The following is a 16739-nucleotide window of genomic DNA, read 5'->3' as shown; positions in this document are numbered from 1 at the left end:
CAGCTGCCAAAACCAAGGAGGGGTAATGTATGTGGGTGAGTACAGGAGTGATGATGGGGAAAGTGTGTGGAGGATAGACAGCGGTGGAGGGGTTAGCTGAAAATAGTACATCACATGTTTTTATGTGGGAAATTCTGGCTTACATTTTGATCCTGTGAAGCCCTCCTGGTGTGCTTGTATTTGATGGATGAATGATGGGTGAGTGATGGGTGAGTGCACTAATTGTTCTGCAAGGTTTGAATAAAATGGACAGACAACCAGGCAGCACAGTGCATGAGCTAAATATTACTGGTGATGGAAACATGGACACAGATAAGGAAGGGAACGTGAACAAGAAAATGAGAATGATGGCAAGACTGAAGGCAAGACAATGGAGAAAAGCAGAAAAAAGGGCAGAAAGGGAGAGAAAGATGTTTGTGATTTTTTTAGACTGATATGCCTCAGGCAAGAGATGTTCTATTCAAAGAGGGAAAAGTCTGGTTGAGTGGTCTGAGGATATTCCATTCAATTATGTAGAGTGTAATGACCAACAGAACATTGACAAACAATATGGATGGTCATATAAATGATTTGCACACAGCTACCCGTCCCTCTACACACACACACACACACACCACACACACACACACACACACACACACACACACACACACACACACACACACACACACACACACACAACACACACAAACAACACACACACACACACACACACACAACACACACACACACACACACACACACACACATAGTACACCCACTTAATGTGAGTGGGGGATATGGATGAGAAAATCCCATTGTAGAGCACTGGGAGGTGATTGTACTGTGTGTGTGTGTTCACATTTTTTCCCCCAATCAGTGCGTATGTGATAGTACAGTATAGTGGTGCTGGGGAGAAAGGGAGGGTCTATGACTCTGAGTATAGTTCAGATCAGATCATCTCTGCTGTGCCACCCACCTGCCTGTCAGCCCGCTGCAGCAGTGAGATTTAACATGGGCGTCTCGGATTCTCCGAGTGACTAATGCAGCTAGCTCCACTGTCGGACCCCCCGTCAACCCAGCCCATCCCAACACAGCACAATATAGCACAGCCCAGCTCTGTAGCCCTGAGCACCACTGACACATACATTCTTAGAAAAAAGGGTTCCAAATGGGTTCTTCGGCTGTCCTCATAGGATAAACTTGATTGGTTCCCGCTTGAACACTTTCGGGTTCCCTGTAGAACCGTCTGCGGAAAGGGTTCTTCATTGAACTCAAAATGATTCTACCTGGAACCAAAATGGTTCTACCAGGAACCAAAAAAGGGTTTCTTTAAAGGATTCTCCTATTGACAGTCGAAGAACGAGGACACACTGATTCATACAGAAACACTGACACATTAGACCACTGATTCATAAGAACACTACACATTAGAACACTGATTCATACAGAACCCTGAGACATTAGAACACTGATTCATACAGAACACTGACACATAAAACACTAGATTCATACAGAACACTGACACATTAGAACACTGATTCATACAGAACACGACACATTAGAACACTGATTTCATACAGAACCCTGAGACATTAGAACACTGATTCATACAGAACACTGACACATTAGAACACTGATTCATACAGAACCCTGAGACATTAGAACACTGCATTCATACAGAACCACTGACACATTAGAACACTGATCATACAGAAACCTGAGACATTAGAAAACACTGATTCATACAGAACACTGACACATTAGAACACTGATTCTACAGAACCCTAGACATTAGAACACTGATTCATACAAAACTGACACATTAGAACACTGATTCATACAGAACACACTGACACATTAGAAACACTGATTCATACAAAACACTGAGACATTAAGAACACTGATTCATACGAACCCTGAGACATTAAACACTGATCATACAGAACACTGACACATTAGAACACTATTCACAGAACACTGAGCATTAGAACACTGATTCATACAGAACACTGACACATTAGAACACTGATTCATACAGAACACTGACACATTAGAACATTATTCATACAGACACTGAGACATTAGAACACTTGATTCATACAGAACTCTGACACATAGAACACGTGTATTCATACAGAACACTGACCATCTTAGAACGCTGATTCATTACAGATACACTGAGACATTAGATACATGTTTACGAGAACACTGGAACATTTAGAACACTGCATTCATACAGAACCTGGTACACTATGTAGAACACTGATTCATACAGAACACTGGACACATTAGAAACTGATTTTCAATACAAACTGAACATTAGAACACTGATTGCATACAGAACACTGACACATTAGAACACTGATTCATACAGAACCTGAGAACATTAGACACGATTCATACAAAACTGACACATTAGAACACTGATTCATACAGAACCGAGACATTAGAAACACTGATTCATACAGAACACTGGACACAATTAGAACACTGATTCATACAGAACTACGCACATTAGAACACTGATTCATACAGAACACTGACACATTAGAACACTATTCATACAGAACACTTGACACATTAGAACAGTGATTCATACAGAACACTGACTACAGTAGAACCACTGATTCATACGACAACCCTGAGACATTAGAACACTGATTCATACAGAACACTGACACATTAGAAAACACTGATTCATACAGAACCCTGAGACATTAGAACACTGATTCATACAGAAACACTGACACATTAGAACAATGATTCATACAGAACACTGCACATTAGAACATGATTCATACAGAACACTGAAGACATTAGAACACTGATTCATTACAGAACACTGACACATTAGAACAATGATTCATACAGAACACTGACATTAGAACGCTATTCTTAACAGAACACGGGACATTAGAACACTATTCATACAGAACACTGAACATGAGAACACTGATTCATACAGAACACTGAGACAATTAGAACACTGATTCATACAAAACACTGACACATTAGAACACTGATTCATACAGAACACTCACAACATTAGAACATTGATTCATAACAGAACACTGAGACATTAGAACACTGATTCATACAGAACACTGACATTTAGAAACACTGAATTCATACAGAAACACTGAACATTAGAACACTGATTCATACAGAACACTGACCAATTAGAACACTGATTCATACAGAAACACTGAGACATTAGAACACTGATGTCATACAGAACACTGACACATTAGAACACTGATTCATACAGAACACTGACACATTAGAACACTGATTCATACAGAACCCTGAGACATTAGAACACTGATTCATACAGAAAACTGAGACATAACCCTGCTCTGTCATTGTCTTTCACCACTTTAATGACCTGTGACCCTGTTACAGCACCAATAACCTTTGGGCACAGCACATTTAAGCTTGGGATATCAACAATTCAAAGTTGGCCTTAGTGGGAGTGACCATAGAATTCTATGGGCGTGACCTATTGAGAAAAGTAATCTACATGACCAAAATAATGTGGACACCTGCTCGTCAAAAATCTCATTCCAAAATCATGGGCATTAATATGGAGTTGGTTCCTCCATTGTTGCTATAACAGCCCCCTCTTCTGAGAAGGCTTTCAACTAGATGTTGGAACATTGCTGCGGGGACTTCCATCCATTCAACCTCAAGAGCATTAGTGAGGTCAGGCACTGATGTTGGGCAATTAGGCCTGGCTCACAGTCGCATTCCAATTCTTACCAAAGGTGTTCGATGGGGTTGAGGTCAGGGCTCTGTGCAGRACCGTCAAGTTTTTCCACACCGACCTCGACAAACCATTTCTGTATCGACCTTGCTTTGTGCACGGGGGCACTGTCATGCTTAAAACAGGAAAGGCCTTCCACAAACTGTTGCCACAAAGTTGGAAGCACAGCATCATCTAGAATGTCATTGTATGCTGTAGCGTTAAGATTTTCCTTCTCAGGAACTAAAGGGCCTATACCGAACCATGAAAAACAGCCCAAGATCATTAATCCTCCTCCACCAAACTTTAGAGTTGGCACAGTGCATTGGGGCAGGTAGCATTCTCCTGGCATCCGCCAAACTCAGATTAGTCCGTCTGACTGCCAGATCACTCTAGAGAACGCATATACACTGCTCCAGAGTCCAATAGTGGYGAGCTTTACACCACTCCAGCCGACGCTTGACATTGCGCATGGTGATCTTAGGGCCTCTTGTTCGGCTGCTCGGCCATGGAAACCCATTTCACGAAGCTCCCGACAAACAGTTCTTGTGCTGACGTTGCTTCCAGAGGCAGTTTGGAACTCGGTAGTGAGTGTTGCAACAATTTTTACACGCTACACGCTTCAGCACTCGGCAGTCCTGTTCTGTGAATTTGTGTGGCCTACCACTTCGCTGCTGATCCGTTGTTGCTCCTAGACGTTTCCACATCACAATAACAGCAATTACAGTTCACCGGGGCAGCTCTAGCAGGGCAGAAATTTGATGAACTGACTTGTTGGAAAGGTGGCGTCCTGTGCCACGTTGAAAGTCACTGAGCTCTTCAGTACGGGCCATTCTACTGCCAATGTTTGTCTATGGAGATTGCATGGCGTTGTGCTCAATTTTATACACCTGTCAGCAACGGGTGTGGCTGAAATAGCTGAATCCACTAATTTGAAGGGGTGTCCACATGCTTTTGTATATATATTGTATTTGTCATCATTTGGGTGTCCAGAACATAATTACAAATCATTTGTAGACTGCAAATTGACCTCAAGAAGCCCAAACATGTATAATATTTGACTAATACATAATCATTTCAAACCTTTCTTACATTCGTATACGATCACGTCTCCCTATTATGCGTGGGAATACTTGAAGAGATTTCTTGAATTAAAATCACTTCATTTCCTGATGTTTTTACATTTTATGTCCAACAATGAAATTTTGAAAATAAAAAATAAAACTTGTGGGGCCAACTGAAACCACCCACTGGCCAAATTTGGCTCGAGTGTCGCCAGTTGGAGAACCCTGGCTAACGAAGGCCAAGTTTGACGAGTTGGTCCACCAGACTCTTCACACATTTGGGCGGAAGTGTCTGGGTACCAGATTACAGCACTAACAACCTGGAGAAGAGGGGCGGAGAGGAAATGGTAGAGAACGAAGGAGAACAAGAGGGAAAGGATCAATTAATGAATAAATGAAACCTTTGAGAGTGATGCGATTCCTGGTTTCATTCCTGGTGAGGGAGGGTGGACGGGGGGGAGAAGAGGAAGGGAAGAAAAAAGAAAAAGAGAGAGAGAGGCAGAGAAAGAGAGATGAGGGAACGAGATTATGAATGAGTGGGTGGTGCACTCAGAATCCAGTTCGTGGGATTATCATTCATTGGATGTCAATAAGCAGACACAGAGGAGGCTGTATCCATCTTCATCCATCATCATAAATCATCCCCACCACACGGAGGCGGTCTGTCATCCACCCCGTTCTGCTGAACGACCTAGTGGAGCCATTCAGCCACAGAGGGCAGGGCCCATCACATTTCATTGGTGTATTGATCTTCACAGCACTGTAAAGAGATAATTGAACCTCCACTGCACAGCCAGATATCTCATCAGCATGACCAAGCTAAATGTTGGTCTATTCTCCTTCATTTTTTATCTTCGTTGTTCTTTCCCCTTCTTCTGAGARAGAAGGGTGCAGCGTACTAACCCGCCCCCCATTCCTGTCACAGTGTGCACCCCTATGCCTATCCACATACATATATGCATCACAGGACTTTCAGTGAGTGACAATCAGATCTGCCTATGATCAAACAACTGAGTGCTCTGAGACAGTGCTGTTGGAACAGTTGAGCGTGCCGAGTATACTGAGGCTTTTACACACAGCCAAGCCCCACCAGGCCTCCATCACACACATCACAGTGTGAGTCATCTACAGTGTGTAAGAGAGAATGGATTATGTTTTTTTTAAAAGGAGGGGAATTGTCACGAATCCCCCCTAACCCTGATCTGCTGCCTCTGTTTATCTGCACAGCCTCTCAGTGAGCCCTTATCCTGTGTGTGTGTGTGTGTGTGTGTGTGTCCATGTCTGCCCGTGCCTGCGTTCGTTGACTACGTTCATCTGTTTGAGTGTGAGCACTTTATTCAGTGAGTGCGGGATTGACTGATGTCTGTACGCAGTGTACTATCGTGTGAGGCGATCTAGTGTGAATTCACTACTGTGTGGTCCACGGGAGGCTGGTGCTAATGGCTGGAGCGGAATCAGTGGAATGGTAGCAGCCTCCTGTGGTGTGGACGTATTATAACACACTAGGCTTTGAGCAGGTGCATTCTGTGTTGTTTATATGAGTGTGTGTGTGTGTGTGTGTGTGTGTGTGTGAAATATAGTTATAAACAGTTTTCAATAAACAAGGTCTAAGTGTGTGCGTGTGTGCGTGTGCGTGTGCAGGCATGTATCTATATATTGGTGTGTGTGTGTGTGTGTGTGATGCTCAGCTGCTGCTGGGTGGGTGGCAGACAGTCACGAGGCCCAGTGCTACAGGACAGGGAGTATGCAGAGCTGAGAGGAGGGAGGGAGGGAGGGAGGGAGGGAGGGAGGGAGGGCACAGGCTGTCTCCCACAGGCTGTCTCCCACAATCACAGACGAGAGGTCACAGTGTGCCAGAGTGTCCCCTCACATCACAGCTGAGACGTGAACATACTACCACCACTACCACCATCACACACAAACACAGTTGCACGTACGCATGTACACACACACACACAGTTACGTACGTATGTCTACACACACACACACACACAAACATGCGCACACACACACAATGGTAGGTAATGATCCCATTATGTCTGGATTGTACTGCTCTCCATTCATTTAGCCACAGTGTTATTTTGTTCATCAAACGATAACTGAGCTGTACAGTGTGTGTCTTTCAATTGATAAACAATGTTAAAATGTAATATTTCTTATTCATCCTCCTCATTCGTCCGCTGCCTTCCCACTCCCTCTTTCTTCTTATGGTTACAGAATAAGCACCATCTCACCATAGAAGGATTAACATGTGTGTAGATGAATCAGAAGCAGTGAGAAGAGACAGAGCGAGAGAGAGAGAGAGACTGGATGGAGAGAGAGGGAGATGGCAGATGAAACAATTAGCTGGCCAGCACGCATGTGAGATTTGGTTCTGGGTGCCGAGATTACTACACACAAAATCAAAGATGCTATGACATTCTGATGAGACAATGAGGTCCTGTGTTTCAGTTTGTTATCTTTGAATATAAACACTCGAACAGGATGTTTTGTGGGTGTGTAGTCATGTATTATAGTAACAGTATTTACCATCTCAGGTGCAGGGGAGGTAACTGTAGCCACAGTCACGATGTCCCTCTGCTGATATGAAGTCATGTTAGATTCCTCACGAAAACTGACATCAAGTTACAACATTGATGGTTGCCTGGTGATATTACCATCCTCTCTATTGATTTTACAGCATTAACAATACAATAGCCTGGCTCCTGTGTCTGTGTCTGTGTTTTTTCCTGTTTTCTACATTGGACAGTTGGACTTTAGCTCATGGCAATTTCCATGTCCCTAGTACTAAATTAGCCCATTGTCGTGTAGGGAGTTAAACAACAATGACACGCTTGACTTGAGCAATGTGTTTGTGTGTGGGGACTGGGGAGGGATTTTCAAAAACTCCCAGTTCAAAGGGTCAGCAGGGAGAACAGAGCAACGGCTTGTTGTGCTGGTGATTTGCATGAGAAAGGTAGAAAGAGAGAGAGAGTAGAGATGCGAGAGAGAGAGAGAGAGGGAGGGAGAGAGAGAGAGGAGAGAGGGAGAGAGAGGGAGAGAGAGAGAGAGAGAGAGAGAGAGAGAGAGAGAGAGAGAGAGAGAGGGAGAGAGAGAGAGAGAGAAGAGAGAGAGAGAGAGAGAGAGAGAGAGAGAGAGAGAGAGAGAGGAGAGAAGAGAGAAGGGAGAGAGAGAGAGAGAGAGAGAGAGAGAGAGAGAGAGAGAGAGAGAGAGAGAGAGAGAGAGAGAGAGAGAGAGATCCACTCCAATGCTCCATGCCAGTTGTATTGAGGAGGTTGAGTGGGTTTGGCCGGCCAGCAGGCATCAACCCATACAGAGCTCTATGGCTGAAGGAATGACTGACCTTTTCTCTCCTCAAGGAGTCTTTGTGAGCCAGAAATGGGCTGAGCTCCAGAGGGCCCAGAGAGACAGAGCAGAGCACTGTGACAGAGCCTGGGAGAGAACAGACAATACTGGACCAGCTGAGCAGAACCCATTGCTCTTAGAACAGACAACAAGGATCTGGCCATATGTAATAACCATTAGAGAGGGAGACTGATTCTCTGTGCCTAATTCATCAAGTATTGAAGTGTTAGGGAAGCCTGGAGATGTTGATCCTGGCGTTATTCCAATTTGCCTTTTGATTTGGAAGCTAAGTGCCSCCATCCATTGTTAATCAATCTAGAACCAGGCTCTGATGGGTGGCCAGTTCTCTTCTGGCTGTGCCGGGTGGAGATTATAAGAGTACATGGCCATTTAAGGCCAGAGTGTTTTTCTAGATGTTCAAACGTTTATAGATGAACAGCAGGGTCAAATAATAATCCGTGGTTGTAGAGGGTGCAACAGGTCAGTACCTTAGGAGTAAATGTCAGTTGGCTTTTCATAGCCGAGCATTCAGAGGTCGAGACAGCAGGTGCGGTAGAAAGAGAGAGAGTCGAAAGTAGAATGTCCGGTGAACATGGCAGGGTTCCCTAGCCACAGGCAGAGCAGTTGAAACAGGAGCAGCAGCACGACCAGTTGAACTGGGTACAGCCAGGAGTCATCAGGCCAGGTAGTCCTGAGACATGATCCTATGGCTCAGGTCCTCCAGGAGAGGGAGAGAGGGAGAGAGAGAGAATTAGATGGAGCATACGTAAATTCACACAGGACACCAGATAAGACAGGAGAACACCAGATATAACAGAATGACCCTAGCCCCCCGGCATATAGACTATTGCAGCATAGATATTGGAGACTGAGACAGGGGTGGGTTGGGGGACACTGTGGCCCCATCCGACGATACCCCCGGACAGGGCCAACCAGGCAGGATATAACCCCACCCACTTTGCCAAAGCACAGCCCCCACACCACTAGCGGGATATCAACAGATCACCAACTTACTACCCTAAGACGAGGCTGAGTATAGCCCACGAAGATCTCCTCCACCGCACGAGCCCGAGGAGGTGCAAAACCGGACAGGAAAATCATGTCTGTGACTCACCCACCCAAGTGACGCACCCCTCTGAGGGACGGTACGGAAGAGTAAGCCAGTGACTCAGCCCCCGTAATAGGGTCAGGGGCAGAGAATCCCAGTGGAGAGAGGGGAGCCGGCCAGGCAGAGACAGCAAGGGTGGTTCGTTGCTCTAGTGCCTTGCCGTTCACATTCGCACCCCTGGGCCAGACTACACTCAATCATAGGACCTACTGAAAATATGAGTCTTCAGTAATGACTTAATGGTCGAGACCATAAAAATGGAGCTCTATAGGAGAAAGCCCTGCCTCCAGGTGTTTGCTTAGAAATGCTAGGGGCAGTAAGGAGGCCTGCGTCTTCTGACCGTAGCGTACATGTAGGTATGTAAGGCAGGACCAAATCGGAGAGATAGGGAGGAGCAAGCCCATGTAATGCTTTGTAGCACAGCAGTAAAACATTGAAATCAGCCCTAGCCTAACAGGAAGCTAATGTAGGGAGGCTAGCAATGGAGTAATATGATGAAATGTTTTGGTTCTAGTCAGGATTCTAGCAGCTGTGTTTAGTGCTTTATCCGGGTTGCCGGAGAGTAGAGCATTGCAGTAGTCTAATCTAGAAGTGACAAAAGCATGGATGAGTTTTTCTGCGTCATTTTTGGACAAAAAGTATCCGATTTTTTGCAAAGTTACGAAGATGGAAAAAAAGCTGTCCTTTAAATGTTTTTGATATGTTCGTCAAAAGAGAGATCAGGGTCCAGAGTAACGCCGAGGTTCTTCACAGTTTTATTTGAGACGACCATCAAGATGAATTGTCAGATCCAAAAGCAGATCTCTTTGTTTCTTCKGACCTATAGTACTAGCAACTCTGTTTTGTCCGAGTTTAAAGCGCTTGGAGTTTGAGAAACGCTGTTTAAACATAAATCATCTAGCATCTGTTTCTCTCTTTCCCAGGGAACAAGACAAAGGACGGAATGGTAGCAGGTGTGAACACAGGTAAGCGCAACACTACCCGCAGAAAATATCCTGCGCTACATTTCACAAGTACACACAAGGATCAGACTTTTTTCACAAACCAAATTCTGAGGTGAAACATTGGTTCTCCAAGGACAGAGTTAGACAACCCCCTGTCCCCCTTTCCCCAGTGGCCCAGAGAACAACTGACCAAGCCAATATTGTCGGGGACGCAACGGTCGCCGGGGCCAACGAGCTGTCTCAGCAAACAGTGGAAGGGATGGAGAACGCAGCGGTGAACTCCGGATTGGTGAACCAGGTGAGTCACATCCTGTCTTTTCATATTGTGAAGATGATGACAAACCCCTCTCCACTAGGGGAACTGTGGGCTGGACGGTTGGAGGTGGTTGGAATAGAGACAGTTATAGCAGACTTGAGATCAGCCTTGCGATTCCAGGAGAAGAGACTTCAACAGGTCCATCCTTCAACAGTCTTATCCTGGTCTCAAAAACAAATTTTTCCAAGTTGACTTGTCGTATTAATGTTTTTTGTGCATATCTCTGATTTTAGTGTCTCTGTTATAAGGAATGCAGAGGAAAATGATCAACGCTTACTTGTGTCTTTTATGTTTGTGTATGTCTGTCTGTGCGTATTGTTGGTAACTTGTATCATTTCTTCTCCTTCCACCCATAACTGTTGTGTCTGGCAGGAACAGGGAGAAGCTGTAGCTCTGGACGCTAAGCCTGAGGTGGCTGGTTCTGGTTCTGAAGGGGTGTGTGGTGGATAGTTTAGTAGAATGAATGAATGAATGAATGCACGGCATGATGCATGCTTAGATATGCAGATTTTATTTCACTAGGTAAAAGTCAGTTAAGAACAAATTCTTATTTTACAATGATGGCCTATCCAGCCAAACTCCCCTAACCCGGACGACCCTGGGCCAATTGTGCGCGCCCTATGGGACTCCCATCACGGCCGGTTGTGATACAACCCGGGATCGAACAGGGTCTGTAGTGACGCCTCTAGCACTGAGGTGCAGTGCCTTAGACCGCTGCACCACTCGRGTGCAAAATTACTAGTTCCACTCTAAATCTATATTCTGTGTTTGTGGGTGAACATGCAGGCATGTATGTGTACGTTTATGTATGTCTGAGTGCGTGGGTATGCGTGTGTGGGTGCATGTGTGCATTTGTGCATGTGTGTGCGCAGCCTGGTCTCATAGACTAGACGTAACATAGTACATGTCAATCCGGGACACTCAAATTAGTATGATATGTTACGTTAGGTATGTTAACAGATGGTTACTTAAGGCAAAAACAAAAGTAGGATGGTTGGTCGGGGTCGATGGATGGGCGTATAATGTGAACGTCTAGCAACCCAAAGGTTGAGAGTTCAAATCTCATCATTGACAACTTTGCATTTTATTGCTTACTTACACATGTTTTGCTACTTTGCAACTACTTAGCATGTTAGCCAACCTTTCCCTAACCTTAACCTTAACCCTTTTAGCTAACCCTTCCCCTAACCCTAACCTTAACCCTTTTAGCTAACCCTTCCCCTAACCCTAACCTTAACCCTTTTAGCTAACCCTTCCCCTAACCCTAACCTTAACCCTTTAAGCTAACCCTTCCCCTAACCCTAACCTTAACCCTTTAACCTAACTCCTAACCTTAACCCTAACCCCTAGCCTATCTAATGTAAACCACCTAGCTAGAATTCGAAACATACTGTATCATATGTTTTGCAAATTCGTAACATATTTTAAATTGAGCAAATTCGTAACATGTAATACGAATTGTAATTCGTAAAATATTATGCGTTATGGGTGATGTACGTCCACAAATGAATACTTACCATATGAAACGTAATATATCATACTAAATGGAGTGTCTCCGATTTACGTACAGAATAATATGAATGCCCTGAGACCAGGTTGCTGCTGTGTGTGTGTGTGTGTGTGTGTGTGTGTGTGTGTGTGTGTGTGTGTGTGTCCTTTCTTCTTTCAGGCTCTCTATAATGTAAATCAAGAAGATCCATGTGTAATTACATCCACAGCTCAAACCATCTCTCCATCGCTCCTCTCCACAGCATACATTCAACCCCCTCCCTTTTTCAATCTCCTATCTCTCCGTCTCGCTCTCGCAGCTCTATCATGTGCCATTTTCAAAGGCACTTAAAAGCCTTTTTGTGGGAGAGAGTACAGTAGAGGCAAGGTCAAGTATAACAACCATAGCCATACCCGATGACATGCTACAATCACTCTCATTTTCACAATCTCAGTCTCAGTTATATTATGTGGTTAGGACATGATTAAAGTCCGTTCCTGCTAGAATTGCCCACATGAATTATAATCATTGTAATATTGGTGGATTGAGGTCATAATTATTCCCACAGCAATAACTTTAATTATATTAACATTTCTACAACCAGATCAGGCAATATTGCCACTGCCATGAATAATCAGAATCAAACTTGATAATCAAACTTCAGACCATTCACCAATCTATTACCATAATGCCATGCCGGGAGTCATAATTATAATTGATATCCTAGTAGAGATGATTGCAATGGTAATTGTTGGGCATGAATAAACTCGCAAGGAAACTGTCTAGGACGTATCTATTTTCCTAAGTGCCTGAGCCCGTAATATGATGCATGTTCTCCCATTGAAGCCTTAATACCCCTACTAAAGAGATGCCCGTGCATGTCTATTAACCGTTTAAATACACGGATGGGACGTCTGTATTTCTTTCCAGCTTAACCCTCCTCCAAATCACATTACTCACATGCTCAGCTCGATATTGCATCAGAGGAAGTTGTCGTCGCCATCCTCCTCTGTAGCAGCAACAGGCGGCTGCAGCAGCAATAGGAGTGGAGGCGGTATCTATTCATTCACATGCTGATCCCCATTCTCTGTTTGTACCACCCACAGAGTGACTTCTCTCAGGGAGCTGAGCAGGCAGGACAGTAGGTGAGTGTGTTTGTTTGTACAATAGGTGTGTACAGGGGTGGGTTCTGTGTGTGCGTTGCGTGGTGAAGTATATCTATGTGCATGTGTTCATGTATGACCAGGCGCTAGGTGGTATAACATCCATCTCCTCTCGGGAATAGCCATATGCTCATTTGAACTGCTTAAAAGGGGCAATCAGCGGTTGCTACATCCATTTTTGGACTTATAAGTGAATCATATGTGCCCATTGATTCTTGAAGAACATAACTTATAAACGCATCACGAGCTTAGTTCAACTGTCGTACCCCATCGGAACTCAAGATATAAGCTTGTTTTACTCCAACGTTTGTACACGAGTAACATGTAAACAAACACCGTATAGTCTCAAAACATGGTTAAAACTATCATTTTGATATCATGGATGGTCAGTCCTTGTATACATCGCTCTGCCTATGAATTTGAGAGTGGTTATATTTCTCCAGCCCCATCCCTCAGCTTTTTTACCGAAACAGGGGTGGGGAGCTCGCTTTGATATTATTTCTACTGCTGATTGCCACTTTAAGGGGGTTCTAAAATTGCTGTGACAATTGATTTAGTGTTCAAATAACCGAAGTGATCTACTAACGTGTAAAGGTTTAGTTTTACTCAAGGGGCCGTGGGAAGAAGCCTTAGCTCAAAGACCCGAGCAGTTACGATGACCCTACAGTTCCAGATATGGGGTTAGATGTGAGCTAGGGGATTTGTTACACCTGTGCATCACTCACTAATATCCTATAGCAGGAACTATATGCTCCCATAAACTGAAAGCAGACCTTTTGATGTGCTGTATTTATATTTCATCCACTTTCTAAAATGGGGCAYGAAATGAGGGCGGCAGCCAAAACTGCCAGATAATCCAATACTCTGCCTAAACAGACACACTGGCTAGTCTTTATCCATTATAATCGCTTCATTGGAACGTAAAGTGTACTGATGTTTACCATCTGCAGCAGACATACGTGACTTCTGCTCCTCTCATTCACAACATTTACCCTTTCTTTCTTTCTTCCTTTTTCTTTCTTTCTTTCTCTCTTTCCCTCTCCTTATCTCAGGAGTGTTGGTTCTGACATCAGTGATCTGCAGCAGCCTCCCTCGTACTCTCTTCTGGAAGAAATCCTGTGTTAGATGCTGCTCGTCCTGCGTCTCCCATTGCCAACTCTTGTTTCTGGGGGAGAACTACCAACCCCGGTGTGGCCCCCTCTGATGCGTTCTTTGTGTGACTCGATGGAAACTAAACATTCTGAAAGATCCTCCCCATCCACAACACCCCTCACCCGTATACCTTTAAYGTCCATGTCCCTCACCCCTGACTGTTACCCACCTTACCACTGTGACCATCCCCACCCCACCCTATTCCCTTTGCCCACCACTCCAGATCCTCCTACACGATACCACGCATACACAAACATACAGGTCACACATGCGTACACACCAGGACATTGAGAAAGACTTCGCAGAACAATACTTTGAGTCCTCTCCGAGAGGTTTGGCAATGTGAGACTTACTGGTCGTGTGCACTCCGTCAGATAATGTAACACCTGTACTTATACAGTAGATGTACTTTTGTTAGTGTATGCGTTGGTCAGGTTTGTTGATGAAGATGTGTTTGAAGTGAGTTAATTTAACCCCTTGTGTCTTAATGCCTGACATCCCCGCATCCTCATTGTGACAGAACAGGGGGTGACACTTTATTTAGATAGTCCGGATGGTCATACGATCAGCAAACTATCTGTTGATAAGCAACCGCTTGCTAAGGTTACTGCTAGGGTTAGGTTTAGAATAAGGGTTAGGGTTAGTAGATTAGTAGATAGTTAGTTGAAATGTTACTGACAGTCCATCTGTAGATACTCTACAGACTATCCAAATAAAGTGTTGCCAAACAGGGTTCAGGGTCAGAGTGAAGGTATAGTTATGGATTAACAGCTCCGTCATCCCTCATATTGTCTTTTTACTCCCCCATCACATGACCCAGGCAGTCTCGCACCTGCAATGGGGCTGCAGTACAGACAGGGTACTCTGTATCTCATAAACAGATCCTGTCTGTGGTGTTTCCTGCTGTCTCTGCGCCCAAACCTGGGTCTGCTATATAGAGAAATCAAAGAGAGGAAGGTTACATTAGGAGTTTGCAACGGCCTTTTTCTTGTGTTTGACTAGTTGCAATGAAAGGCAATAAAAAAGTATATGTATGTAAGTGATCAGATTAAAGATATAGTATAATGCCCCCACTTCCTGATTCAGTATGTATGCCTACCTCAGAAGTGGATACGAGTAGTCGACAGGTGAAATACCTTGACATCCTGTACATCTGGTCTTCGAGGAATAGAATTTCTCCACCCCCTCATCACGCTTTCACTCTATTCCTTCATTCAAGCGACGCCTACGGTCACTCAACAATGTACCCTGCCCTGTCTGTCTGCTTTCGGTGACTTACACAGGTCTTTTAAACCGTGACAGTGTTTGTCCTTTGAAGCCGTCTCAAACGAGACTGCGTGTTGCCTTACTAACATCCAGACACATAGACCCAGACACATATTCATTGGTACTAAAAACACAACCTCACACAAATTAAAATTCACCTATTACACACATGTATCCAAGAATTAGAGGTTAAATACACACTGACGCACACGTTCATCCAGAAATACGAAGATACATGTTGGCATCAAAGCAGACCGCTTCTTTTATAAACAGTACAACTGAACTGAAATAAATACAATTTTATTTAAATCCAAAATTCTTGTTTGTAGATGTCTTGTTTTATTCTCTTTCATTATGGGATAATAATTATTCTCAAGCCTGACACAATACAAAATTGGGGCAAACACACCAAAAGAATGCTCATTTAATTATTTACACTTTCTCTCATGCATGATATTCTTGGCTACTCCTTTATTATTCTGTCTCTTCTCTCTTGTTCTCTCTCTCCATCTTTCTCTCTCTCTTTCCCTTTCTATTTCCATACTYACCAGACTATCTGTGCAGTGGAGCCTAATTAATGCCTCTAGAAAGAAATGGGCTGTGAAACTGTATGGTCATTCTGCAATGCTATTGAAGCAGGGCTCTTTATTGACTCTTTGTCTGGTGTACTGATGACCCGCAGAGAGACGAACAGCAGAGCAGCGGCAGTAATAGACAGAACGTCGTCACAGACTCCCAACTGCCACCTGGTGTTGATTTGTGAAAAGCAGAGTAGTCCGCTTGGCTCTAGTTGAAAACAACAACAGAGCAATTACTTATTTAAGTCACATGCCCTGCACTTCCATTTGCATCCGAGAGTGATTCCCCAGGGATAGCCGAAGAAGCAAATACACACTCACCACTCAAAGCATGAACACATACCTCGAACGCACACACACACACACACACACACACACACACACACACACACACACACACACACACACACACACACACACACACACACACACACACACACACACACGAGGCACTCACATTCATACAGTATGTGTAGCACTCACAGCCAGAGATTGTAGAAAATGTTGGCTGCAGTGGGCTAAATCAGGGTCACACAGAGTGTTTCTTGGTGGTCTTAAACAAATCTACTTTGAAACAAAAGTATACACTT

At 44.1% G+C, this 16739-nt stretch overlaps 1 protein-coding gene across 3 annotated transcripts in view; it reads left to right on the top strand.

The window, feature by feature from the left end:
* The window catches only part of LOC111978128 (synuclein), an 18214-nt gene extending 2327 nt beyond the window's left edge, over window positions 1–15887 (top strand). The window contains exons 2-6 of one of the 3 annotated variants that reach the window (XM_024007963.3): window positions 10165–10206; window positions 10356–10483; window positions 10874–10912; window positions 13097–13135; window positions 14206–15887. In XM_024007963.3, the coding sequence (XP_023863731.1) occupies window positions 10165–10206; window positions 10356–10483; window positions 10874–10912; window positions 13097–13135 (248 nt within the window). In that variant the 3' untranslated portion in view covers window positions 14206–15887. Of the gene's footprint in view, window positions 1–10164; window positions 10207–10355; window positions 10484–10873; window positions 10937–13096; window positions 13136–14205 lie in introns of all 3 variants that reach the window. The other 2 variants (XM_024007962.3, XM_024007964.3) reach the window with 2 other exon arrangements.
* Window positions 15888–16739: the final 852 nt, after the last annotated feature.

This window comes from Salvelinus sp. IW2-2015, linkage group LG18 (genome assembly GCF_002910315.2).
Source record: "Salvelinus sp. IW2-2015 linkage group LG18, ASM291031v2, whole genome shotgun sequence".
NCBI classification, from domain to species: Eukaryota; Metazoa; Chordata; class Actinopteri; order Salmoniformes; family Salmonidae; genus Salvelinus; species Salvelinus sp. IW2-2015.
The sequence above is the reverse complement of the archived record's forward strand: the minus strand, read 5'-3'. Positions and strand labels throughout refer to the sequence as shown.